This window comes from Chiloscyllium plagiosum, chromosome 17 (genome assembly GCF_004010195.1).
Source record: "Chiloscyllium plagiosum isolate BGI_BamShark_2017 chromosome 17, ASM401019v2, whole genome shotgun sequence".
Classification (NCBI taxonomy): domain Eukaryota; kingdom Metazoa; phylum Chordata; class Chondrichthyes; order Orectolobiformes; family Hemiscylliidae; genus Chiloscyllium; species Chiloscyllium plagiosum.
The window spans coordinates 33,763,135-33,789,213 of NC_057726.1; the positions used below are offsets into that span (position 1 = coordinate 33,763,135).

General features: G+C 39.0%; 1 protein-coding gene across 4 annotated transcripts; it reads right to left on the bottom strand.

The window, feature by feature from the left end:
* Window positions 1–650: 650 nt before the first annotated feature.
* LOC122558356 (MARVEL domain-containing protein 3-like) lies at window positions 651–26,079 on the bottom strand. Of its 4 annotated transcripts, XM_043706830.1 has the most exons (5): window positions 25,465–26,072; window positions 19,273–19,938; window positions 17,993–18,123; window positions 11,866–12,032; window positions 1,293–1,313 (listed from the first exon to the last, which is right to left on the bottom strand). In XM_043706830.1, the coding sequence occupies exons 2-5, from the start codon at window positions 19,737–19,739 to the stop codon at window positions 1,308–1,310; spliced, it is 771 nt and encodes a 256-aa protein (XP_043562765.1). In that variant the 5' UTR covers window positions 19,740–19,938; window positions 25,465–26,072; the 3' UTR covers window positions 1,293–1,307. The 4 variants fall into 4 exon arrangements, with proteins under 4 accessions (XP_043562764.1, XP_043562765.1, XP_043562763.1 ...); XM_043706829.1 differs by lacking the exon at window positions 11,866–12,032 and having other exon boundaries at window positions 651–1,313; window positions 25,465–26,079; XM_043706828.1 differs by lacking the exon at window positions 1,293–1,313 and having other exon boundaries at window positions 9,655–12,032; window positions 25,465–26,075.

Below are 26,079 nucleotides of genomic sequence, written 5' to 3' on the forward strand. Positions count from 1 at the left end.
GAGTATTACTCATGATCATATTGAATGACAAAGCAGACTCGAGGATGATGTGGTTCATTTACACTCCTATTTCTGATGTTCTGAAACCTAAACTGGCTATTTTTCCTGAAGCAAACATGCTTTTCTGATTTCCTAGTTTCCATTTGTATCTCAACAAAATATGTATTTTAATATTAGTTTTAAGAATATTAAAAGAATAATCTTATGTTTGTACAATACTGAATATAACAGATTACTCATGGTTACACATTTGAAATCACCCCCCATCCAAAAATTTTCAGACTTATTTTTAAGGAAACACATTATCCTCTTACGTTACTGCTTATTATTTTTCTTTTCCACCCCACACCACATCGTCACCCACACCACCACCCACCCTACACCTTCACCTACCCCATCCGACCCCCTCACCCAACCTCTGTTTAGGTTCATCTAAACTTTATCTAAGATATGATTCGGAGATGCCGGTGTTGGACTGGGGTGTACAAAGTTAAAAATCACAAAACACCAGGTTATAGTCCAACAGGTTTAATTGGAAGCACACTCGACTTCGGAGCGACGCTCCTTCATCGGGTGATTGAAGGAGCGTCGCTCCGAAAGCTAGTGTGCTTCCAATTAAACCTGTTGGACTATAACCTGGTGTTGTGTGATTTTTAACTTTATCTAAGATATGTCTGAAAATTCTTTTTAAATTTGTATATAGAATATATTGTCTTAAGAACCTTACTTCTCTCTGTTCAGTTGTCCCATCTTTCGATAAAATTGCCCTGTCAGTATTGCACTGGCACAATATGATATGATAAGGAGTATTCCGAAGCAGACTGCTGCTGCATCAGAACCAGCTAAATCACAGTTCATCCAGCTGAGACCATACCGTGCATAAAGAAGTTCCCTCTCCTTACAAACATCTGTGTTATTAACCTGGAGGACAAAATACAAGTAAAGTCCAACTCCTGCTGCATAACCCAAAGATGCCAACACATTGAAAATTACTTCAAAAATCAACCACTTCCGGCATATTTTATGTAAATATTGAGCATTCTTCACCATGATACCTAGAGTGATGGCAAACATAGCGATAGTTACTCCAATGCCAGTGTAGAGTTCAGGTGCTCTCATTAAAATAAACTGTCGGTCAAGCTCCTGTACTTGATTGAGTTGCTCCCCTTCAAATGGAGAATAGTCACTGTTGATACTGAAGAAGCTTGTTGCCAGTCCACCATTACTGCTGTATCCTGAGAGAATAATGTACGATGCCACTACACACACCAACACCAGCATATCTAACATGATCTCCAGCATCTGAACTATACCTGACAAGAAAGGAATCATGTGTAAGTAATCAATTTGGGTATGTTGCCATTAATTATCTTTCAATATCAATTTCCTAGACTCCTTTTATCTGGGAATTCACCATTGGATTAAAGGTTATTTATTCCTTTTTTAAAAACTTTTCCTACATGATGTCATGTTGGGGCTCAGTTTACTTGAATCAGATTGGTTTGCCCGTGTGTCAGTTGGTTGTATACAAGCCTGTTAAGGGTATTGGAAGAACAGATAGGAACAAAACCAAATAGGTCAAAAAGACTCACACAGGTGTTCATTTTTGTTCACTTTGAAATGAGCATTAATTACTAAATCAAAAATTGACAACTAATTTGAAAAAAAAACACAGGTGTCTTGGGTGGATAGATGCTTTAAAACTTGCTATGCTCTTTTCTATCCTTTATAGACCTCCTACATATTTGACTCATCTCACCTGTTTCAGTGCTTTTTGCCATTGGTACACATCACTAAAATGAACAGAGCTTTTTGAGTGTCAAATCTCTTTTGAAAGTTGCAGTTTTATTGACTGCTGAAACTTTATTTGTATTAAGGTTCATTTGGGTTTAACGGACTACAAATGAACCTTGATAAATATACATTTTGTCCAACTCCTAAAAACAGTTCAGCAAAACCAAAATTATCAATACAATTTTAAAATTCAACTAAAATCATTCAGTCATATTTCACATATATTTTATAGTATTTGGGGTGGGTGCTATTGTGTTTCATAATATTTAATTAGGTGGCAACATTAAAAATATGATCTCAATAATTTTAACACTACAACTGGCAATAAAAACTATGGCTTCAAATATCTTGGCTAGCATGGCCAACATAATATATAACACAACATGAATGTTATGTAATTTGTTCCCCATACAATTTATATCAATCTTTTCATTATAGTCATAGAGTCATGGAGATGTACAGCATGGAAACAGAACCTTTGGTGCAACTCGTCCATGCTGACCAGATATCCCAACCCAACCTAGTCACACCTGCCAGCACCCGGCCCATATCTTCCAAACCCTTCCTCCTCATATACCCATCCAGATGCCTTTTAAATGTTGCAATTGTACCAGCCTCCACCACTTCCTCTGGCAGCTCATTCCTTACCCACACTACCCTCTGCATGAAAAAGATGCCCCTTAGGTCTCTTTAATAATACATAAAGTGTAACAATTGAAGATTTCTTTAGAAGTATTATTTATAGAAATTAGAAACTTTATTCTGCAAACTTTAGCTAATTAATTGTGGTACTTTTGGTCTTCTCTATTAAACAAAATTTACCAAATGTGTATGAACACAAAGATAAGTGTAAGGAAAGAATAGTGTTCAACCTTACAGCACAATGATCTGCAAAACGTGCAATCTGCCCAGCAGTGTCTTCTGATGGCACCATACTTTGGCTCTACTTCCCTTTCAGGAAGATTTAACAAGTTATTAATCACTCTTTTTGTGGGAAGAAGAGCTTCATGATTGTATCCTCATTGTCCTCCAGTTATGATTTAACCTGAAACAGTGCTCGGGATTCTTCTTCAGTTCTCAGCCTGAAAGCAGATACAACCCCAGTGCCACAAACTTCACCATTCATGGGGCAAGGAGGCTTGTAGGAAATCCACCACAGCTGGAATGGGGATCAAAACCCATGCTGTGACAGCAATCTGATCCACAGCTGTCATCCACCCAACTGCTGCCCCCACCCCCCAGTACCTCTAGCTCATAGGCAGAATGACTTCCTACTCAGAATCAACCTTTCCTAGTCCAGCAGATCTCTTATATATCTACAGGTCTCTTTTCAATGCTGAAGAATGCAAGTTTTTCTTAAGTCTCTTCTGATCCTAGGGATCAGTGTGTGGTTGTTCTGTATTTTTCTGCAACTCGTATTTATAAAGTATACTTAACATAGAAAACGTACCAAGGTGCTTCATAAGAACATTTACAAACAAAATTTAATACTTAACTTCAGATGATCAATTGCTTCATCAAAGGTTTCATTTTAAGGGAGGAAGAAGATGCTGAAGTAGAGAGGATGAGGGAGGAAATTCTAGAGTTTAGGGCTTAGATGTCTAATGGAATAATCCCCCATGGTGGGGTGAAGGTATAAGAGAACAGAATTGGAATAATGCAGAGTTCTCAGAGGGTTGTAGGGTTTGAAGAGATTGCTGAAGGGTAAGACTGTTGAAGATTTCAAACACAAGGATTTAATTGTAAGGTGTTGCTGGACAGGAGTGAGTTCGTAATGGGCATTGGGCTACATTGTTTGACAATCTCACTCAAACATGTTTAATATTGTTATAAAGTTTAGTTGGGGCGAGGGGCAGAATAGTGGTAACTTCATTCTATATCTAGCTGTGTTGTACATTCCCTGGGGTGTTTGAATTGGGAAATGGTTCATTCATTAACCTCCCTGACCTAGGAAGAGTGTCAAAATTTGGAAATAACTTACAAATTATTTCAGTTTTTCTCTGTACTGGCAAAAATTGCAGTAAACCTACTGTAACAGTTTTGCTAAAATTAAATACTGTTGGGACCACTGATTGATCAAATCAACCTCAGATTAATGGCCAATACAATCGTTTGAAATAGACATTGTTCACCTATGGCTCAGAATTAGCCATCAATTTCCCCACTGCATGACACTGGCAAATGATACTCGAGGCAAACATATCTACTTTCGAAAATGTACTCTTAGGCGAGGGAACACCACTAGGAAGACTCACAAATATTACCTCTTCTTCAGTTACTTTTGAGAAGGTGTGTGGCTTTCTTGAACTTTTGCAGTGAGTGGTGAAAATACTCATTACATGAACAGTGTATGGCACTCTCAGATTCTCCATGGAGTGATTTCAAAGGGGGCAGCTGCATGCAGCTGGAAGGCTTCATATTTTAATGTTAATTTAACGAAAAAACAGGATCTTGCTTTCAATAAAGATATTATTAGCTCTAGACCAACTCAAAGTTAGTTTCAAAGCAAATAAACAACATTGTGCCAAACAAGTGCCAAGCAATGACCACCTCCAATGACAAAACATAACTTGTACTCCTTTGACATTCAATGTGATTAATTTATTTTCAATGCTCTAATTCAGTAATAACATTTTCATTACAGATGAAGTGAAATTAAGAAGCACTTTTGGTGTATGTTTGAAACTCTTTTGCATGCTGCAAATGATGCTAGACCAATTATTATTTTTGAATTGAGATAGAGTTTTGTTAACTATAGGTATTAAAGAATATAGATAAAGGTCAGCCTTGATCTCACTGAATGGCAGAAGAGGCTTGAGGGGTCAAGTAGCTTACTTCTGTTCCTACTGTACAATGTTAACAGATGTTATGTAAAATAATAGTTAGTTTTGTCAAAACAAGAAAAAAAAACATATTTCTTCTTTGTGGGTGAGCCTAAACACAAAACTGACAGAGCTGGACAAAAATGTTTTAAAAATGCAGTGAACTGAAGGAGTGATATCAGTGCTTACAAGAAGTTCTAGTACAAGCAGTCCCACTATTAAAACCTGCAACAACACTGATCTTGTTTCATTTGCACAGAAAAAGTCCAGAACAATTATCTTATACCCTAATTCTGACCAGCAGCTAGTCACAGAATAACAAACTGAGGAGCTGATGTTGGAAGGATGGGTAAGACTGCATTTTAATCCTCAGTGAACTTCATGTATTTCTGCATAGAGTGAACATACAAATATTGACTAAAATAGAGATCATTACTCTTGTAATATTTTAAAGATAAGACATTATCACGTGAGTCAAGCTTCAGGTATGGACACAATGGCTCCACATTTGAATTCCTCTTTCCCAGAATAATAACATCTACTAAAATAAAGATAACATTTTGAGCCATCTATCACAGTAAATTGCGTTTGGTTAGCCGGTCAACTGGTTTGCAAGGCAGATCATGTCAAGAGCGTGGAATTAATTCCTGTACCAACTGAGGTTACCATGAAGCAGACTGTCAAAGTCATTTAGGCAAAAGTGGGTACTGCAGATGCTGGAGATTAGAGTCAAGATTAGAGTGGTGCTGGAAAAGCACAGCAGGTCAGGCAGCATCTGAGAAGCAGGAAAAATCGACATTTCGGTCAAAAGCCTTCATCAGGAATGAGGCTGGAAGCCTCAGGGATGGAGAGATAAATTGGAGGGGGATGGGGCTGGTGAGGGGAGTGCAACAGGTGGATGGAGGTGGGAGTAATGGTCAGAGGGGAGGGTGGAGTTGATAGGTGGGAAGGGAGATTGGCTGGTAGGACAGGTCATGCAGATGTGCTGAGCTGGAAGGTTGGAACTGGGGTAAGGTGGGGAGAGGGGAAATGAGAAAACTGGTGAAATCGACATTGATGCCCTGGGGGTTGGAGGGTCCCGAGATGGAAGATGAGGCGTTTTCCCTCCACGTATCGGTGGTAAGGGAATGGTGATGGAGGAGGCCCAGGACCTGCATGTCTTCGGCAGAGTGGGAGGGGTTGCAAAATGTTTGGCCACAGGGTGGTGGGGTTGATTGGTGCAGATGTCCTGAAGATGTTCTCTGAAGCACTCTGCGAGAAGGCGTCCAGTAAAGGACACACCCCCCACCAACCCAACCTCCACTCCCGGCACCTTCCCCTGCAACCGCAAGAAATGCAAAACTTGCGCCCACACCTCCCCCCTTACTTCCCTCCAAGGCCCCAAGGGATCCTTCCATATCTGCTACAAATTCACCTGCACCTCCACACACATCATTTACTGCATCCGCTGTGGCTGCCTCTTTATTGGGGAGACAGGCCGCCTACTTGCGGAACATTTCAGAGAACACCTCTGGGACACCCGGACCAACCAACCCAACCACCCCGTGGCTCAACACTTCAACTCCCCCAACTCACTCCACCAAGGACATGCAGGTTCTTGGACTCCTCCATCGCCAGACCATAGCAACACGATGGCTGGAGGAAGAGCGCCTCATTCTCCACCTAGGAACCCTCCAACCACAAGGGATGAACTCATATTTCTTCAGTTTCCTCATTTCCCCTCCCCCCACCTTGTCTCAGTCCCAACCCTCAAACTCAGCAACACCTTCCTAACCTGCAATCTTCTTCCTGACCTCTCCTCCCCCACCCCCACTCCGGCCTATCACCCTCACCTCAACCTCCTTCCACCTATCGCATTTCCAACGCCCCTCCCTCAAGTCCCTCCTCCCTACCTTTTATCTTAGCCTGCTTGGCACACTTTCCTCATTTCTGAAGAAGGGCTCATGCCGGAAATGTCGATTCCCCTGCTCCTTGGATGCTGCCTGACCTGCTGCGCTTTTCCAGCAACACATTTTCAGCTCTGATTTCCAGCATCTGCAGTCCTCACTTTCTTCTTATAGGGTAGGGGGGGGTGGGTCTGGGAGGGATGCTCTTCAAAGGGGCAGTGTGGACTTGATGGGTTGAATCTTTTGCCCCACACAGTAGGGATTCTATGACTCTAAGTCTCACCTGCCCCAGAGGTGTGTTCTAACATATGCAGACAAGATTCTTATTTTAAAATGATTGACTTGATAAGCTCTGTGAAGGAATGACCACATTTAGGAAAGTTAGACCAGATATTACAAAAATTATTCTAAATAAAATATGTGAAATATGTAAATAACAGCAAAAAGTGGTATTATTAAAATGCACGTGGTTAGTCAGACAAGATGTTTGCATTTAATGAATCAGTGTTACCTTTGATGAAAATGTGATACTGTTATCACAAAACCTTTAATTTTGTAGATTTTTCTCCTTGTGCCTTTGCACTGTTTCAACACACAGCTGTAAACCAACAAACAAAGTTTCTCACATGACCAGTGGAGTGCCACAAGGATCAGTGCTGGGTCCTCTGCTTTTTGTCATTTACATAAATGATTTGGATGCGAGCATAAGAGGTACAGTTAGTAAGTTTGCACATGAAAGCAAAATTGGAGGTGTAGTGCACAGCGAAGAAGGTTACCTCAGATTACAAAAGGATCTTGATCAGATGGGCCAATGGGCCGAGAAGTGGCAGATGGAGTTTAATTCAGATAAATGTGAGGTGCTGCATTTTGGGAAAGCAAATCTTAGCAGGATTTATATAATTAATGGTAAGGTCCTAGGGAGTGTTGCTGAACAAAGAGACCTTGGAGTGCAGGTTCATAGCTCCTTGAAAGTGGAGTCGTAGATAAACAGGATAGTGAAGAAGGTGTTTGGTATGCTTTCCTTTATTGGTCAGAGTATTGGTTACAGGAGTTGGGAGGTCATGTTGCGGCTGTACAGGATATTGGTTAGGCCATTGTTGGAATATTGCGTGCAATTCTGGTCTCCATCCTATTGGAAAGATGTTGTGAAACGTGAAAGGGTTCAGAAAAGATTTGCAAGGATGTTGCCAGGGTTGGAGGATTTGAGCTATAGGGAGAAGTTGAATAGGCTGGGGCTGTTTCCCTGGAGCGTCGGAGGCTGAGGGGTGACTTTATAGAGGTTTACAAAATTATGAGGGGCATGGATAGGATAAATAGACAAAGTCTTTTCCCTGGGGTCGGGGAGTCCAGAACTAGAGGGCATAAGTTTAGGGTGAGAAGGGAAAGATATAAATGAGATCTAAGGGGCAACTTTTTCACGCAGAGGGTGGTACGTGTATGGAATGAGCTGCCAGAGGAAGTGGCGCAGGCAGGTACAATTGCAACATTCAGCATTTGGATGGGTATATGAATAGGAAGAGTTTGGAGGGATATGGACTGGGTGCTGGCAGGTGGGACTAGATCAGGTTGGGATATTTGGTCAGCATGGACGGGTTGGACCGAATGGTCTGTTTCCATGCTGAACATTTCTATGACTATATGACTCTAAATCCAAAACAAGCCAAAGTGAAACACAGAAGAAACTGGAACAATCCTCCCACCATTTGCATTTCCTGGTATTTGCTTCATCAAAGTGCGTGAAAAATCAAAGGAATTTTGAAGGAGGGTTCTTATGCAATCAGAGAATGAACTAGTTTGAATGTTCAGTATCCAATTTAAAGATTATGATAGAAGAGCATTAATCATATCAAGATTCAGAATTCAAAGAAATTTAGTTTACATGTTCAGTTTCAAAGTTAAGGACGTTTCTGACAAGTTAGCAACAAGATTAATTTGCAACTGGGCAAATTCTTCTTGAATCTAAACAGATCCTCAAGACCCAGTTTAAAGAGAAGAAATTCCATTTTGAGCCTCCCCCATCTATAAGTGGCAAATCTACAAAATAATTCACGCGTTTATGTTGCCTTTGAATGATCATCTTGAAGATGCGTGTCACTTCGATTGGGCATCTTTCAGTAACTCTCTCAAGTGTGTTAAAAGTGGCAGATCATTTGGCTTCAGTTTAAATCCACCTCTGTATATCTTGGAGGTAAAACATACTCATGGGTTATCGGGGGATATGTCATAATGTATATTTTGTAGTCAAAGGCTCAAACCCACTCTCTCACCCAAATAGAAAGCATGTCACAATTGTATGCTTTGACAAATCCATGCAAATTAAAGTGGACAATTATTTTGTGTTTAATGGCAACAGGAGCCAAAGAATTGTAACAGAATATGACTCCCCCCAAACTTTTCTTGCAATAAAATTTTGTGGCCTTGATGTAACACTTCTGGACAATTTTGTATAACATTACAGCAAGTGCTGTGTGTAGATTTTTGTAGATTGTCAAATTACATTTGTGTCACAAGTGGGGGACATTCTAACAACAAGCAATTAATATCACAGGATAATTATGAACACAAAATACCGGTATCCTGGGTGCATGTAGCCAGCATTTCTGAATAATATATTTAGCAACAAATATTTTATGGAGGCACAGGCAAGTCTGTGTCTCTCTTCATAATGCTTAAAATTATATATTGATACTTTCAATTGAATATAGTCCTCTTTCAAGTGAGAGTGCAAAAGATCCTGCAAAGTGTATAACAGTGTCCAATCTAACAATTTTTGTATGGTACCTGAGTGACTAACATAGTTCTGTTGTAATAAATCCAGATTTGTTTGCCTTGTTAAATAAGAGCATATCAGCAAAGCAATTCGTCATGACCATGTTGATTACAAGTCTTTAATACAAAGCAGACCTGAATGGAAAGGTCTGAAACTGCACTTGATCCTCTTTATAATGACCTGCAAAACCAACAAAAGGTACTGGTCTAAGACCAATCATTTCTTAAAGCAGGAAGAGGATAAACAATTATGGTACAGCTATGCTAAGCCATTTGTAAAGCTATTTGCTACATTCAAAGGGATTACCAAGTTTTCAGTTTTCGCCCTGATACTAAAGATATTTTGCACATGAAAGCTTGAAATTTAAGGAAGCTACGAAAGATTTTAAAATTCAGAACAGTTTATTAGCATTCATTTTGAAGCTGCAACAATTGTGCTAGTTCTCAACATCACTCTTAGTTCTATGTATTTTAGTTTCATTCTGCTAACATCTTTAGTAACATGAACAAAAGCAAATATTACATTATATATAGTTTACTAATATTAAAAGCAACATCTTTAATAAATCAACCAGATCAAAATAACATGATCTAATACATATAATGTATAAATGCTTCAAAAATAGAAAAATTAAGCATACTAATATTCAAAATACAATTTTTCAGTAGTTATAAAAGGTGAGTAGTGAGTAAAGCTGGCATAATTACAAAACATATTTTTGACTCCATTTTAGATTTGTTCAGAATTTTGATGATGTTTAAAATTCTTAATCAACATTTTGGAATCTTTGTTCATCTAGTGCACTAAGATAGCAATGGAACATTACTAATTTTTATAGTAGCCATAACTAATACTTGGACATAGTAGTTTTTAAAAATCAACTTGTTTGGATGTGTTCTGACTTTTCTCTACATCTCAAGATGGGACCTGAGCCCCATTCTTCTAGCCCAGAGATTGGACCAAAGCACCACTAACCCTTTAACATGGTTTCTATTTGTTCACACCGCAACAAATCTTTAAATCTAAATTGCACTAAAAGATATTTTCATTGTTATCAAACAGCTTATTGATCTCATGATTTAATGCCCAACTCCAATCAATTTTGTGCTGTGGATGTCGATTGATATTATTTAAATTCCTGTTTCATTTTTTTAAAAATTCAACAGGATGCTTTCATCCCATAATTATACCTAAATTCTAGACTTGAACAGGCCCATGCACTAAACCACTTAACCATCTTGTTCCTTTATTAAAAAAAAAGAATTTTTTTTGTTCTGTTAACTGAGAATATGGCACAATTGAACAGGATTACTCTTAGCTGAAAAGCCTGCTCGAAATCTGACAAACTATTAAATTATTGGATTTTGTTCATTTGTGCTTTCTTAAAACTGTAATCTGCAAGACTGTGACTAAACTGTTCATTTGACATGCAACTCAACGTGGAAGGAGAGTGCGATTGATACCTCACTCTGCAATAACTAAGATATTTCTTTAGTCTATCACTTACCCAAATTGGCTTTCTGAGAGTAAATGCTTGTCAATTAACTCAAGTGAGAAATGTAAAATATAAGTTAACCAACTCACAAACAGTTATGAAAAGTAAAAATGAAGAGCAGGCATACCAGCAAGCCCCACTGCTACTGAACTCCTGACTTCATCCAACCATATCAATTCATGTGTGCAGTAATATTGGCAGGAGTGTGAGATAGATCAAATTAAAAATGAGGAGTTCAGTGACTTTTGTGATTTCTTTCTGAAGGTATTCTTCTCTTAAAGCATCTAATATTTTACAACTATGTTTGAATGCTGCAGCCTTAATAATTCTACAACATTTATAGAGCTTGCTATTTTCTGAGTAACATGTTATTAAATTCTGATGCTTTTTGACCCTATCAAAACCTACAAAAAACAACAAAGTAGTCCACTACTGCACTATTCTTTTAAGATCAATTCTAGTTGTTTTTGCAAGACATTCTCAGATTCTAATTCAAATTGTAACAAATTCATTTGTTACATTCAAATCCAAATTGAATGTTTACAAATATTAAAATTTCATGTATGAGATAAAACGGAATATTACAAAAACTGATGCCTTATTTCTGTTTGAGAATTTACACATGGGGAGATGAATTTAAACTTAAACAATTGTAGTTTCGATATTGACTTCTTCTTTCATACCTTTCAGTCTCCTGACTTTTCGAAATGCCAGAACTGCAGCGACTGCATTGAGTACATATATTATGATAGCAAGGCAGCCACACAGACCACCAACAATGTCAGCACCGTGCAAACTACAGTTAAACCCATCATAGCCTTTACTCTTGTACATACCCTCTCTCTCTTTACACACTTCTGAATTGTAGCTCTCAATCAAGTGTTGAAAATAAAAGTAAATAGCAGGTATGTAGCCAAGTGCAATTGCTACATCCAGAATACATTCAATAATCAGTAAGAAGGGAAATCGCCAAGGTATCCGAGCCAAGCCTAAAACCAGCATAAGGCATGCAAAGGACATCAAAGCCCCACTATATGCCATTATGGCAATGACTGTAGGCAGCTTTAGCTGGTAAAATGCAACATCCAACTCATTTACTTTTTCAGCCTCAGCTCCTTGAAATCCACTATATGCTGATCCAAATGTGTAGTAGTAGAGACTTCCTAGGCTGGAGAGATCTGTGTAGCCCCCAGTGCCACTGTAGGAGATTGCCCCACATATCAGAATTAACAGATTGAGAAGCACCTCCACCAACTGACAGAGACCTGCAACAAAACAACCAAAACACATCCAAATATTAACAACTAATCACCAAGATGTAACCATTCAATTCTATCATCTGCAGACATAAACTTTGGATAATTTTGTAAAATTAATGTACCTAGAATAAAAGTGTCCAACTGAAAAAAAATGGAGGATCTCTTGCAATGTTCACTTATTCTGCTTCAAGACCTAATGCACATCTTCCACATTTGCACTATCTCAGATGAATATCAGGCATTTTAGAAGGCAGAGTCTCAAATACAAAAGTGCAGCAGCATGTAGGGTTCTCCAGCACATTTGCCTGAGTCAATACCAACACTGTTGGTTGGGTCACAAATGCACTGAACGGATGATGGCTACATTCCCACTGACATGTTCAATGTGAAATTGCTTGTACACAAGACCAAAAAGGTGCCCATGTCTACAAAGCAAGGTCGTCTGCAAATAAGAACAAGTTGGCTGGGATTGACATTAGTCTGAGGGAAACCCTTGCTGTTGTTCGGAGTACCTGGAAACAAGCAACCAGCAAGAGCATGCAGAAGGCAAAAGTCAGAAATGAAAAATTGGAAATGACAGTGTAACAAAAGGAAGAAATGCTTTTCATCTATGCCAGTTGTGGAAAGGATGGCCCGTTATAGCCAAAAGGATGTTCAGTCCAGGATGACATACATTTTGGGCTCAGTCCATTGTCTCTTCTACTATAACAAAAGATTGAGTGAGAAAACCAGCAAGGGGACTATTAAAATAGATACATGTGGAGGTAATAAAGGTACAATTGAGGTCTATAACAGGATAGCTGGAGACAGTTAATGTGCAGACCTGGACATCTCTTGTGATTGATAGGCTTTGAATAGGATTCAGAGGTAGCTCACAGTTCTGTGCTGACAGCGTTTTACCTATGTCTCCTTTATCCTTCCACTGCACCTCTGACTTTAACTCTCTCTCATTGTACATTCTCTAATCCTCGCCGGGCTGTAAGTATCCTAATAGTGGATGATTTCTGTGTTCATTTGCATGTGTATTTCAGTTTGGACACAAGCTCATTACAATTTACATTTTTTTGTCCTTTTTATTTTGTTTGAAAGTATTGGGTTGGGATTTGGGAGGACAGAGAACACAAGAAAGGAGATTTGACATAGAAAAAAAGAGAGATTTAGGAGACATTTTATTCAGCAAAAAAACGTTCTAACTTTCTCACACTGTCTCTCAAAACTGGAAAGTAGGTTATTTTTATTCAAAAGATTAATGCCCAGAGATGAATTTCCTTTAATTTTATGATGATAAAGCAAAAATATTAGAGATGCTGGAAATCTATAACAAAAACAGAAAATATTGGAGTCAGCAAAGGTTTGATTTATTGCAAGGTGATGGAACATAAAAGAGATGGTTTGCTACAATTGTATAGAGCACTGGTGAGTCCACATCTGCCATATTGTGTACAACTTTGGCCAAACTGACACTCCTGAAGAGCTAATGCCCGAACTGTTAACTCTCCTGCTCCTCGGATGCTGCCTGACTGGCTGACCAGCACCACTTTTTAACCCTGAACTGAAGCAGTTCAATGAGCTCAACTGATTCCTGTTATGAGGAATGGGTTGGCCTATATTGATTGGTATTCAGGAAAACAAAAGGGGATCTTAACAAAACAAAATTGTGATGGGAGTTGGCAGGACAGATGTTGAAAGGAGGCTTCTGTTTGTGAGAGCATCTAGAACTAGAGGACCAAATATCAAAAATAAAGGCACTTATCATTTAAGACAAAAATAATGAACATGCTTTACTCTTTGGCTCATGAGTCTTTAGAACTCTTTTCCAGAGTGCAGTGAGGGTGGGGTCATTGAATGTTTGAACAGTAGGGGTAAATAGATCCTTGACTGACAAGCAAGTCAAAAGGATGTTGGCAGTAGGTAAGAAAATCAAGTTGAGGTTATGGTCTGATTAAATGGCAGAGCAGGTTGAAAGGGGTCAAATGGCCTTCTCTTGCTCCTAATTTGTATTCGCATTGAAGTGGAGTGCTATCTACTGAAACACAAGACAGCGTCAACTTGTTTATTTTTTTGATGGTTTCCGTCTGACCTACCAAATGTTTTCAAAATTTTCAAATTTTGTTCCTTTTACAAAGATTAAGGTGCTGTCAGGTGGGGCCTGGAAGAATGAGGTTAACCCATCATAGATCGATGTATCCTTTGTAGTCACAGTGTATTCATTCTGCACAATACTACTCACTTTAAATTCTTCATAACAGGCAGAAAACAATACCCAAGTGTATTATGTTCCAAACCTAGAGGATTACGCAACTAGTACACAAAACCAGTTAAACCAGAATTGCTGCATTCTGTCTAACCCTGATTAGTTCTGTTGTAATGCAGTAACTAAAAAGAGACCGAGTTTCACATACCTCCGTGGTTCAAAATCACTCCTGTACTATACATTCCAATTTCACATCGATTGCCATTTCAGTAGATTCAGCTTCAATTCCAAAGCAAGGGTTTTGTTTTAATCTCTCTCCCTTTTAATTTGATTCTCAAATAATATTGGAAGCATAAAATGAATATAATACCAAATCTTGAAGGGAGAAATTTGATTCAGAATATTTTTGTCATGAAGCAACAAGAATTTGAACTAAGCACTCAGTTCTTCTATCTGTTCTCTCTGAATGTGATGCTTCTGCCATTCTAAATGTTGACAGATTTTGTAAGGCTGAGACTCTATATACTTTCTAATCCCTTCCCAATACTGTTTACCAAGTTAAATCTACTTGTCAATACTTCCTGATGAAGTCGTTCAAAAGATGAATGGTAAAATTCAGGTAGAACTATATCACTTGTCTTCTTGTTAAAGAAAACCAAAGGATTTTTTTTAGGACATCCTGGGCAACATTTCATTCTTCAACCAATATTATCAAAAATTCGCATTAACCCTTTCTGCTTGACTTTTCTTCAGGATGTTAGTTCCTGTTAGAACCATATAAAAAGGCCATGTTCAAGATGGGTCTTACTCAAAACATTTCAAAGACCACAAGGACTGACTCTAATGCTCTAAATGCATAGCTGCAGATGTTTAATTTGTAGACAGAATAAATTAAATATTTCTGGTATATTCTGAGTGAAAGGAAGACATTACAAGCTGGTCCGACCAGTATAGCAGTGTGGTGCTGATCATAGAAAGGTCAATTGTATATAACATATGAGCTCAAAAATGAGGACAGGCAGAAAGAGAAATAAAGTAAAATGTAATGCATCACATCAATTTTAAAAAAAGCTTAACTGTGTCATTATATGCTGTTTATACACTCACCTAATATTATTTTCCCCATTACAACAGTGATTACACTTAGATTATTGTTATAACATGCACTGTGGGCATCCTGAAATTATGGAAGATATTATATCAACATAATTTTTTGTTTTTTGTTTTGAAATAGACAGAGTCTATACTGATCACATTGTTTAATCAGAAAGCTATTTAAATCTGCTTTATATAATTTTATAATAAATATATTGTTTAAAATGCTCTTAAAAATTAGGAAACTTGAACGTAAAATTTTACGTGAAGTTCTATTTTTTTCTGATAACTGAATTAGCCAAGAACTTGCATTTATATATTCATTCTTATGACATTGAAAGTATTTTACTTTGATTAATTTACTTTTAAAATATAGTTACTGAGGGAAGGATGATAGACGTTGTCTACATGGACTTTAGTAAAGCTTTTCACAGGTTCTGCATGGAAGACTAATTACAAAAGTTAGATCACATGGGATTCAGGGAGAGCTTGCCAACTGGGTACAAAATTGGCATGATGGTAGGAAACAGAGGCTGGTGATGAAGGGTTGCTTTTCAGACTGGAGACCTGTGACCAGCAGTGTTCTGCAGGGATCGATGCTGAGTCCACTTCTGTTTATCATTTATATGAATGATTTGGTTGAGAATTTAGGAGACATGGTTAGTAAGTTTGCAGATGACACCAAAATTGTGGTGTAGTCAACAGTAACGAAGGCTATCTAAGATTACAAAGGGATCTTGATCAATTGTGCCAATTGGGTGAGGAATGGCAGATGGAGTTTAATTTGGATAAATGCAACATATTGCAATGTGGTAACAAACAAGGGCAGAACTTATACAGTTAATGGTAGGGCCTTGGGTAGTGTTAGCGGACAGAGAAACCTAGGGGTTCAGGTACATAATTCTTTGAAAGTTGCATCACAGGTAGACAGGGTGTTAACAAGGTATTTAGTATGCTTGCCTTCACTGCTCAGACCATTCAGTATAGGAGGTAGGACATCATGTTGAGGTTGAGGTGACTTTTTGGAATACCGTGTATTGTTCTGGTTGCTCTGCTATAGGAAGAATATTATTAAATTGGAAAGGGTTCAGAAGAGATTTACCAGGATGTTGCCTGGACTGGAGGGTTTGAGACATAAGGATAAGCTGGATAGGCTGTGACTTTTTTTAATTGGAGCATGAGAAGTTGACAGGTGACCTCAGAGGTTTATAAAATCATGTGGGGCATGTAGGTCCTAGGATGGGGAGTTATAAACAAGGGGGCATATTTTTAGCTGAGAAGAGAAAGATTTAAAGGGGACCTGAGGGGCAACTTTTTCATACAGAGTGGTTTGTATGTGAAATGAACTGCCAGAGGAAGTGGTAAATGTAGATGCAGTTGGTTACAACATTTAAAAAACATTTAGATAAGTACATGAATAGGAAAGGTTTAGAGGGACATGGGCCAAACATAGGCAAATGGGACTACTTTAGTTTGGGAAACTTGATCGACATGGATGAGTTGGACTGAAAGGTCTGTTCACGTGCAGTATCACTATGCCTCTACGAGCAGTTGAGCCAGCCAGCAGATTGTGCACAGTAAGCAGATTGCAAAAATTAAGTAAACAACCGAATCCTCAATAATCAAAAAGCTATAACTTTGTCAATAATTTGAAGATTCTTATATGGATTATGTTGAATAACAGGTAGATATTCTTCTCAAGTGATAGAAGAACAAATTAGTGGCTATGTTGCTTGAGAAATTTCATATAATCTATTGTTGAAAACAACTGCTCGCATCATTTTCCAAGTACAATTTCAGTGTATTTTTTCACTTTCAAGGAAGCAGAGGCAGAGAAATAAATATTATAGCTCTGATTTTACAGATGAAACTAGGCACCTGCACTGGGTGGACTCCTCAAAGCAGCCCCAGTCTGGGGCCTTTTTCCCCAGTGGGGGAATAACAGCAATTCACTCAGCAGCAGACAGTTTATATAATGAATGGCCAACAAACAGCCATTGCCTAGGATCATTAGCATTTCCTGGTGGCAGAGAGGCTCCCTGCACATCGGGAAGCTGCTATTGCATGTTGTTTGGGGGTGAGGGGTGTGAGGAGGGGTTTTGGTCTCCCCATGTCTTCCCACGGAAGGGAGGTTTCAGAGCTGGAGACTCCATGGCTGAAGGAGAGCTTTCAAGCAGCAAAGGCCACCTCATAGGTTTCATACTGCTATTAGAAGGGTATCCCCTCTGACCAAAGGGGCCTTCTTGGCCATGGAATCCTGTGGTCCAAAGGTCTTATTCTCCTTGCACCCTGAGTAGCTGCTACCTCTCGCAGTGATGCTGCTGAGGCTGTCCGTTTATTGGCCCTCTAAATTGGCCAGTAGTGGGAAGAGCCAACTCATTGCCTTAACTGGACAGCAGGCCCGCTGCATTTTCAGTCCCATTAGCCGTGTGGGCTTGGGACCCCCATGTAGTCCCTAAGGCAAGACTGCCAAGTGCTGATACAGGTGCAGTGTATACACCTTCTCATGAAAGGTCCTCAATTTCATGCGTTAATGGGGTCTCTCTTCAGTGCTGCCTAACTTGCTGAGTATTTCCAGCATTTTCGTTTTTTATTTCAGATTATCAGCATCTGCAGCACTTTGCTTATGTACAAATGATTGGTATTCCTGATGTTAAACCTGATCTTGGCATCTTACCTCGATTTGTACAGAGGTAACGACAGCTGTGGCAATTTAGAATGCCTCCTGAATCTTCTGGCTTGTAGTAATACAGCTCCGGACTTCTATCTTCGGTTATTACATATTCTGGAGGTGGAGTTTCAGCATAACTATTAAAAAAGTAGAATAACATTTTTGCTACATGTAACCCAAGAATTTCTTTCTCAGTCAGTAAATGAAATACTGTTGTATAAATTATGGTTGTAATGTCTAACAATATTTACATTTTAATGTGGATTGGTTTAAGACTTCTAAAATTTTGTTCATCTTTGAAATTAAAAAACTTTCCGCTTAATTAAATACAATACAATCCCTTTAAAAAAAGCATACTTTACACTTCACTTTTATAACAGGGTCTGTCACTCAGCTTCAACAATCTAACAACCTCAGAACAATTTCTTCCCAGAATGACATTATTGTTTCCCAACCACACCATTTGCAAGAAAAAAAATTAAGCTGACTCTAAAATGGATTTGTGCTGATTTAAGTTAGCTTCTGACTAATCCAATTTAGTGGATTTTAGCCAGCTTAATACCATTCCCCCTTTATCAATCGAGAGGTATTTTAACCTCAAGTTTCATTTGCATGTTTATGCTCATATTTAAGAAACACAAAGTTGAACCCAGCAGAGACAAGATCATTTTTCTGAGCCACGTAGATCAGAAAGATCTAAACATCTTGGATTGTATTGTCTGAGAGGCAGTGGAAGAAAAGCCACATTTGACCATGACGAGGAGGTGCCAGTGTTGGACCGGGGTGGACAAAGTTAAAAATCACCACACCAGGTTATAGTCCAACAGGTTTATTAGGAAGCTAGCTACCTGACGAAGGAGCAGCGCCCCAAAAGCTAGTACCTCCAAATAAATCTGTTGGACTATAAACTGGTGTTGTTCAATGATTTTTTTTACATTTGACCACAGCATCCTGAACTCTGTGTGGCTACTCATACAAGGAGCTGAAAATGTGTTGCTGGAAAAGCGCAGCCCTTGCTCATGCCTGAAACGTCGATTCTCCTGCTACTTGGATGCTACCTGACCTGCTACACTTTTCCAGCAACACATTTTCAGCTCTGATCTCCAGCATCTGCAGTCCTCACTTTCTCCTACTCATACAGGGACCCTGTGTCTTGCATACCAAGCCAAAACAGAATCAACTCCATTTGAGAGTTCTACATTATGAAACACAAACTTTCCTGAATGCATATAGATAAATTCTTTTCATTATCGGTTATTTTTTCCCAAATTTACATTCCATCTTACTTGTTAGGTCTGTAGGGAATTTTTTCATCAGATGGCAAAGAAACCTCTTTTTCATTTCTGTAACGTTGTTGATTGCTGTGTTTTTCATAATTTTCAAGCTCATGAAAATTACGTTGTTTTCTTTCTTGGTTGTGATGATGGTCTCGATTCTCCCTTTTGTAGTGTTCCCTCTCTTTCCTGTCTCGGTTCTCTCTTGTATGATGCTCACGACCATAGCCGCCTCTAGCATGAGAACTTTTCTCTTCTGATCGTTCCTTCCTTCTATCTCTGTCCCGATCCCTGTTTTGTTTAGAGTAGTCCCTTCCTTGGTGATGTCTGTTGTCACCATCCTGATCCCTGCGAGGATAGGAACGCTCATTGTGGTGACGTCGGTCACGGTGGCCCTCCTGGTTGGGATGATCTCTCTCACCTCTTGTTAAATTTTTCTCAGCCCTATTTTCCAAGGAGCTCGTTAGTGGTTGGGCCATCTTTTTTCAGCAATATCAAATATTCCGTGATTTGTTTCAAAAAGATTATGTCACAAGCATATGTTTTCCAGCATTGACCAGGTCAATATTGAGGGAATTGTAACCAGGCAGAAAATTGATGATTCTTGAATATTTGTACAGTCACAGAAATTAAAATAATGGCAATGAAAATCACACAGGTCAGGTTGATGCAAAATACCTGAAAATATATTAAAAAAAGAAAATAAAACTTAAAAATCTGGTTAAGTCCTTAAAGCTAGTTGCTAATTATGTTAAGAGGTTTTAGGCTGTGAAATATTTTAATTAACTTATTCCCATCTGTACTATTTACATGGTTGCCCAAGAATATCCTTAATTGCGTCACTTTGAACAGTTAACCCAACACTATAGACGAAAGATTTATCTGAACTTTAAGTGGAGTGGGATAGAAAACAATGACATTAGGATCTTTTGGCAACTCTCAATGATTTCTATCAATAGCTGATCATTCACTCAGCCTGACCAAATATTTCAATTGAAATGTTCTTGCCAATTTAAAAATTATAAACATACAGCCCTATGAAAGTGTTGCCTGGAGACTGCACTACCATAGAAATGCACAAAAACTCCTCCACCTACTTATCAGGTGGATACAAAGGAAGAGAAACTGCATTGGTTGTGTGGAGATCCATTTCACATATACTGGCTCAAAACTTATATTGCACTGTACCAGTTTAACATGTGTAAAATGGACACTTAAAAGTTTTATTATGGTGAGCAATGTGTACACTATTCATCATTGGAAATGTGCCCCTGTGGTGTAAAATTATGTCCCAATACATGTGTGAATCATAATGTAACACATGTATTGGGCCAAGCAGTGGAATGTGGTGAAACGGTTAAAAATTATGTCCCAATACATGTGTGAATCTAACCGGAATGGAGGTGTTGCTTAGTCCCGTGTGAATCTTATTACACACCTCCCCGTGTGAATCTTCTTATCTGTATGTAACCAGAATGGAATGTGTTTTTTAGCCTTGCTCTGCTGTTCACATGAATGTTTATATCTGGAAAAGAGTATATCAGCTGGAAAAGTCTCCAGTTCGGTGAGTCTGCTCCGGGGTTACGTTTAACCGCCGAGCGTGGGTTGTTGGCAACCGCTCTACGAGAACTGACGGCTCCCAGTTCCGGTAACATGTAGAGTGAGTATAAGCCAGACCCGTTGTAAGTATGAGACCTGGTTGTGGCGACGCTGCGGGGAATAAAATGCTCATATTCTAGCAGACTCGCCTCTTGGTCCTTTGTTCTGTGTCAGACTACTCTCCTACGAACCTGACCTTGAGAATTTTTTAAAACAGCCCCTCATCATATTGTTAAATCCAACTGCTTAGGGAGCTAGGCAAAAAGGGAGCTCAATGCTCATTTGTGCTCCCTTGGAAATTTGTTTATTACTGTGAGCAGAATGTCCTTTGAACAAACTGAAAACAGTAGCCTTTAAAAGATACCACTGGAGGCTGCCAGCAGAAAGGCAGATTTAGTAAAATTGCTAAGCCCCCTGACTGCTCACTGTTATTACCATCTCTAGTTGAACAGATTTCATTACATTACCCCTGGCCGCCTACAACTTCATCCAGGAAAAGCTTTTTCCCAAATGTAATATTTTAATAACTACAAATGTTCAAAGAAACTTAAATACTTATCTCTAACGTCCATGTGACTTTTCTCCTGCATTGTTCACAACAGCGCACAGGAGATTAAACAAATCCTGGAGATTCCAGGGCAGTCCTGGTGGGTTATCAACTCTATTGCTCCTCCATGACTGTCACCCCTATTTTGTCAGTAATAAACAGATGAATTCAATGGATCAATTTACCATGGTCCTCCTTTCTATTGTCTCCCAAATTGAGTATGATTGATTACTAGACCGCTAAAAAAAGGCTTTCATTAAAATAACATCTTTCATGATGAAAGGTCAATTAAAACACTATTAGGGTAATGAAGTACTTTGGAAATATCATTTCATCACTACTGTAATGAGGGAAGCAATGGCAATCAGTTTCATACAGCAAGATCCAACATCAAAATGATGATGATGAGCATCTTTCTTGAGATATTGACCAAGGTGTAAATATTGGCCAGGGATAACTTTTCTGTTCTTTGAAATTGAGACTAGGGTGTTTTCGTATCATTGATTAGTAGGTTAACTGAAAGGTGGCCCCTCCAATAATGAAGGACCCCATCAGCCTCACTTGTACAGAGGTAATAATTGCTTAGATTTTTGTGCTCATGTCTCTAGGTTGGGACTTCAACAAACAACCTTCTGTCTCAGAGGTGAGAAAATGCTACCAACTGAGCCACAGGTGATGCTCTTGTACAGTCTGCAATATTATTTAATAAGCACATAAGAGAAAACATAATGAAAGCATTAAAGGCTGCTCAGAGTACATTCAATTGTTACATAAGAAACAGGAGCTGAAGTACACCAAACAACCCCTCAAACCTCCCCAGTCATTCAATATGATTACAGTGATTCTTAGCCTCTACTCCAGTTTTCTGTAGCTCCCCATATCCCTGGATTCCCTGAGACCCCAAAGATCTGTTGCTTAGCTTTAAATGTTGGAACATCTATAACCTGCTGGGATTCATACAGTCTATTTCATATAGTTTCCTGGAACAATATGTTGTAGATGCAAACAGTGATCAAGCCATTTTAGATTATTAATGTGTAAAGAGACATGATCTCGGAGTACATGATGCCCTAGAAAACAATGACCGTGTAGAATGTTTTGGTTTGAGATGGAGAAACCTGGATCGGAAGAAACTATACTAAACCTAGATAAAAAGGGCATTTCCAAAGGGGCAGAGTTAGCTGAAGTAGTCGAGATAAATAGCAAAACAAATGCTTGAGGTACAATGGCGGACATTTAAGTAAACAGTTCATGACTCACAGCAAAAATATACCATGAGGAAAAGGGATAAACAGACCATGGTCAACCAAATAAGTTAAAGATAGCATCAAATTGAAAGAAAAAGCATGCCATGTGGCAGAGATTCATAGTAAGTCAGAGGTTTTGAAATGTTTTAAAAGCCAATAAAAGTAAGTGTGAGAAGATAAACAACGTGGGTAAACTAGAAAGTAATATCAAGACAACCAGTTGATCTTTTTTAAATACATGAAGAGGAAGAGAAAGGCCAGAGTGAACATAAGGCTGCCTGGAAAACAAGGCTAAGAAATAATTGTAAGGAATCAGGAAATGGCAGAGGAATCAAGAAAATATTTTGCCTCTGTCTTTACAGTAGAAATTGTGACACTGGATCTCCTCCCATATCATTGATTAGTAGCTCATCTGAAAGGTGGCCCCTCCAATAATGAAGTACCCCATCAGCCTATCAGGTAATGATAGCTTAGATTTTTGTGCTCATGTCTCTAGGTTGGGACTTCAACAAACAACCTTCTGTCTCAGAGGTGAGAAAATGCTACCAACTGAGCCACAGGTGATGCTCTCGTACAGTCTGCAATATTATTTAATAAGCACATAAGAGAAAACATTCACAAATAACATTCGAACAATGCTAAATAACCAAAGGAAGAGAAGAAATCAATACAATACTTATCACTAGGAAAAAGTGCACCAAGGAAACTAAGAAGCTAAAAACCGATGTACTCCTGGATCTGATGAGTTGTATCCTAGCATTTTAAAGGAAATACTTGCAGAAGTAGTGGTCGCACTGATTGTAATCTTCCAATAATCCTTAGATTCTGGAAAAGCTTCAGAGGATTAGAAGGCTGCCAATGTAACACCATTATTCAAAAAAAAAAGGGAAGGAAACTCAAAAGAATAGGTAATTAAAGGCCAGTTAGCATAACATCTGTCATTGGGGAAATTGATAGAGTATTATAAGGGATGTAATAGCAGTGCATTTCAATTTACATAATATAATCAAGCTGAGTCAATGTGGCTTCATGAAGGGGAAATCATGACTGACAAATTTATTACAGTTCTGTGGGAAGGAAACAAGCAGGATAGATAAAGTAGATTTAATATATTTGGATTTACAAATGGTGTGCGCGAAGGCACCAGTTGCAAAGCATATTTAATAAGGAAAGAGCCCATGGTGTCGAGGATTGGATAGCAGCATGGAGAGAAGATTGGCTAACAAGCAGAAAGCAAAGTTGGAATAACGGGAGTGCCACAGGGATAAATGCTGGGGCCACAACTCTTTAGATTAGATTAGATTCCCTATAGTGTGCAAACAGGCCTTTTGGCTCAACCAGTCCACACCGACTCTCCGAAGAGTAACCCACCCAGACCCATTTCCCTCTGACTAATGCACCTAATACTATGGGCAATTTAGCATGGCCAATTCACCTGACCTGCACTGTGGGAGGAAACCCATGCAGACACGGGGAGAATGTGCAAACACCACACAGACAATCACCCCAGGTTGGAATTGAACCTGGGACCCTGATGCTGTGAGGTAGCAGTGCTAACCACTAAGCCATCGTGCCGACCTTTAAAATTTACAATACGTATTGATGACCTAGATGATGGAAGTGAATGTACTAATGCCAAGTTTGCAGATGACAAAAATAGAAGAGAAAGAAAGAAGTGAAGATGGCACAAAGATTCTATGGAGCAATATAGATAGGTTAAGTGAACAGACAAAAGCTTGGCAGATGGAATATAATTTGGGAAAATGCGAGTTTATGCACTTTGGAAGGAAGAAGAGATGTGCTCACTATGATTTAAATGGAGAGACTACAGAAAGCTACAACATAGAAGGAATTCAGGGGTTCTCATGCACAAATCACAAACTGCTAGCAAACAAGTTCAGCAGGTATTGGGGAATGCAAATGGATTGTTGACGTTTATTTCAAAAATAATTCAGTATGATAGGTCAGTCTTGCTCAAAATATGCAATGCACTACAATAGGAACATTGTGAACAATTTTGGTCCCCTTATCTGACGAAAAGTATGGAGGCAGTCCACAAAAGGTTCACTAGGTTGCTCCTGGGATCTTCTTATGTATTTTTTAACAATGAGTGGATGAATAGTTTGAGCTTGTACTCACGAGTTTAGAATAAAAGGTGACCTTTTGAAACATACAAGACTCCTAGAAGAGTTGAAAGGATGGAAGCTGCAAGATTGTTTCCCCTTGTAGAAGAGTCTAGGATCAGAAAACATATTCTAAGAGTGAGGGGTCACCCAGTTTGGGCAGATATGGGGAATTTCTTCCCTCAGAGGAATTCCTTACTTCATAGAACCGTGGAGGCTGGGATAGACAGTTTCTTAAACCAGCAAGGGAATCAAGGGTATGGGGAAAAGGCAAAACAAAAAGTTGAGGTTTCTCAATGGTGGGAAAGATTCGATGGACTGAACAATCCACACTGCTTCTACTTCTTCTAGATGGAGAATTGCAATGTTTTACAACCTTTGATTATTTCTCATATGTTTTACAGATTGAAGGTTTGCGTTAGCAGGTTTTCTTCCTTCGGTTTAAAGTGTTGGAAACTAGTGCGTTTCCAATATTAAAATGAAGTTTAATTATAGACATTACTGTTTAAGGTGACGAGATCGCTCAATGGGGTTCTTATTTTAGTTATATCAAATCAATTGTTACGTTAACGACTCTTCCCCGTTACTTGTTATGATTCTTATAACTATCAACAAGCAGGAAGTACTGAATTTCTATCTATATTTTGAAGAAAATAATCAAAACAAGTTATTGCTATCCTTTGCTTACATCTGCTGTATCGGATTCAAACTCCTGTTCAAGTAGAAAGTTCTTTTTTTCCGGAGAGGGGAGACGAACTTCGGGGAACCTTCTCCAGGGAACTCTGGTGCTTTTCAGCCGAATGGTGACTGCATCAAATAGTTGGAAATATGATACCTCAACACCTGACCGAAACTCACTTTGGAGAAGCTCAATGCTGAGAAGAACACTTGCCCCAGACGTCAGCAAACAGAGGCCCCAGCAGGAAATGAGTGTGATTCCTGGGTAGGGAGAAAACAACTTACTTCGTCCAGCTAACGAGCTACAAAGACTGAAATCTCACAGAGTTCCCTACTGAACATAGCCTAGTTACCAAAGATTCCGATGTAGTCCGTACTTCATAAATAAGCCATGCGTTGAACGAAAGCTGTATCTGCACTGCAAATACCACTCAGGTGGTTGCTCTAACCTTCCTACGTTTCTGCTGTCATAGCGCCTGCTCATCCCCAGGATTCCTGCCGCCGAACCTGTTGGCTTGACCTCGCCCAACCGGGGCTTTACAAATTGTGGAACCAATAGTTTTTTTTTGTGTAGCGTTTACATTTTCATCTAATTTGGAGATGCCGGTGTTGGACTGGGGTGTCA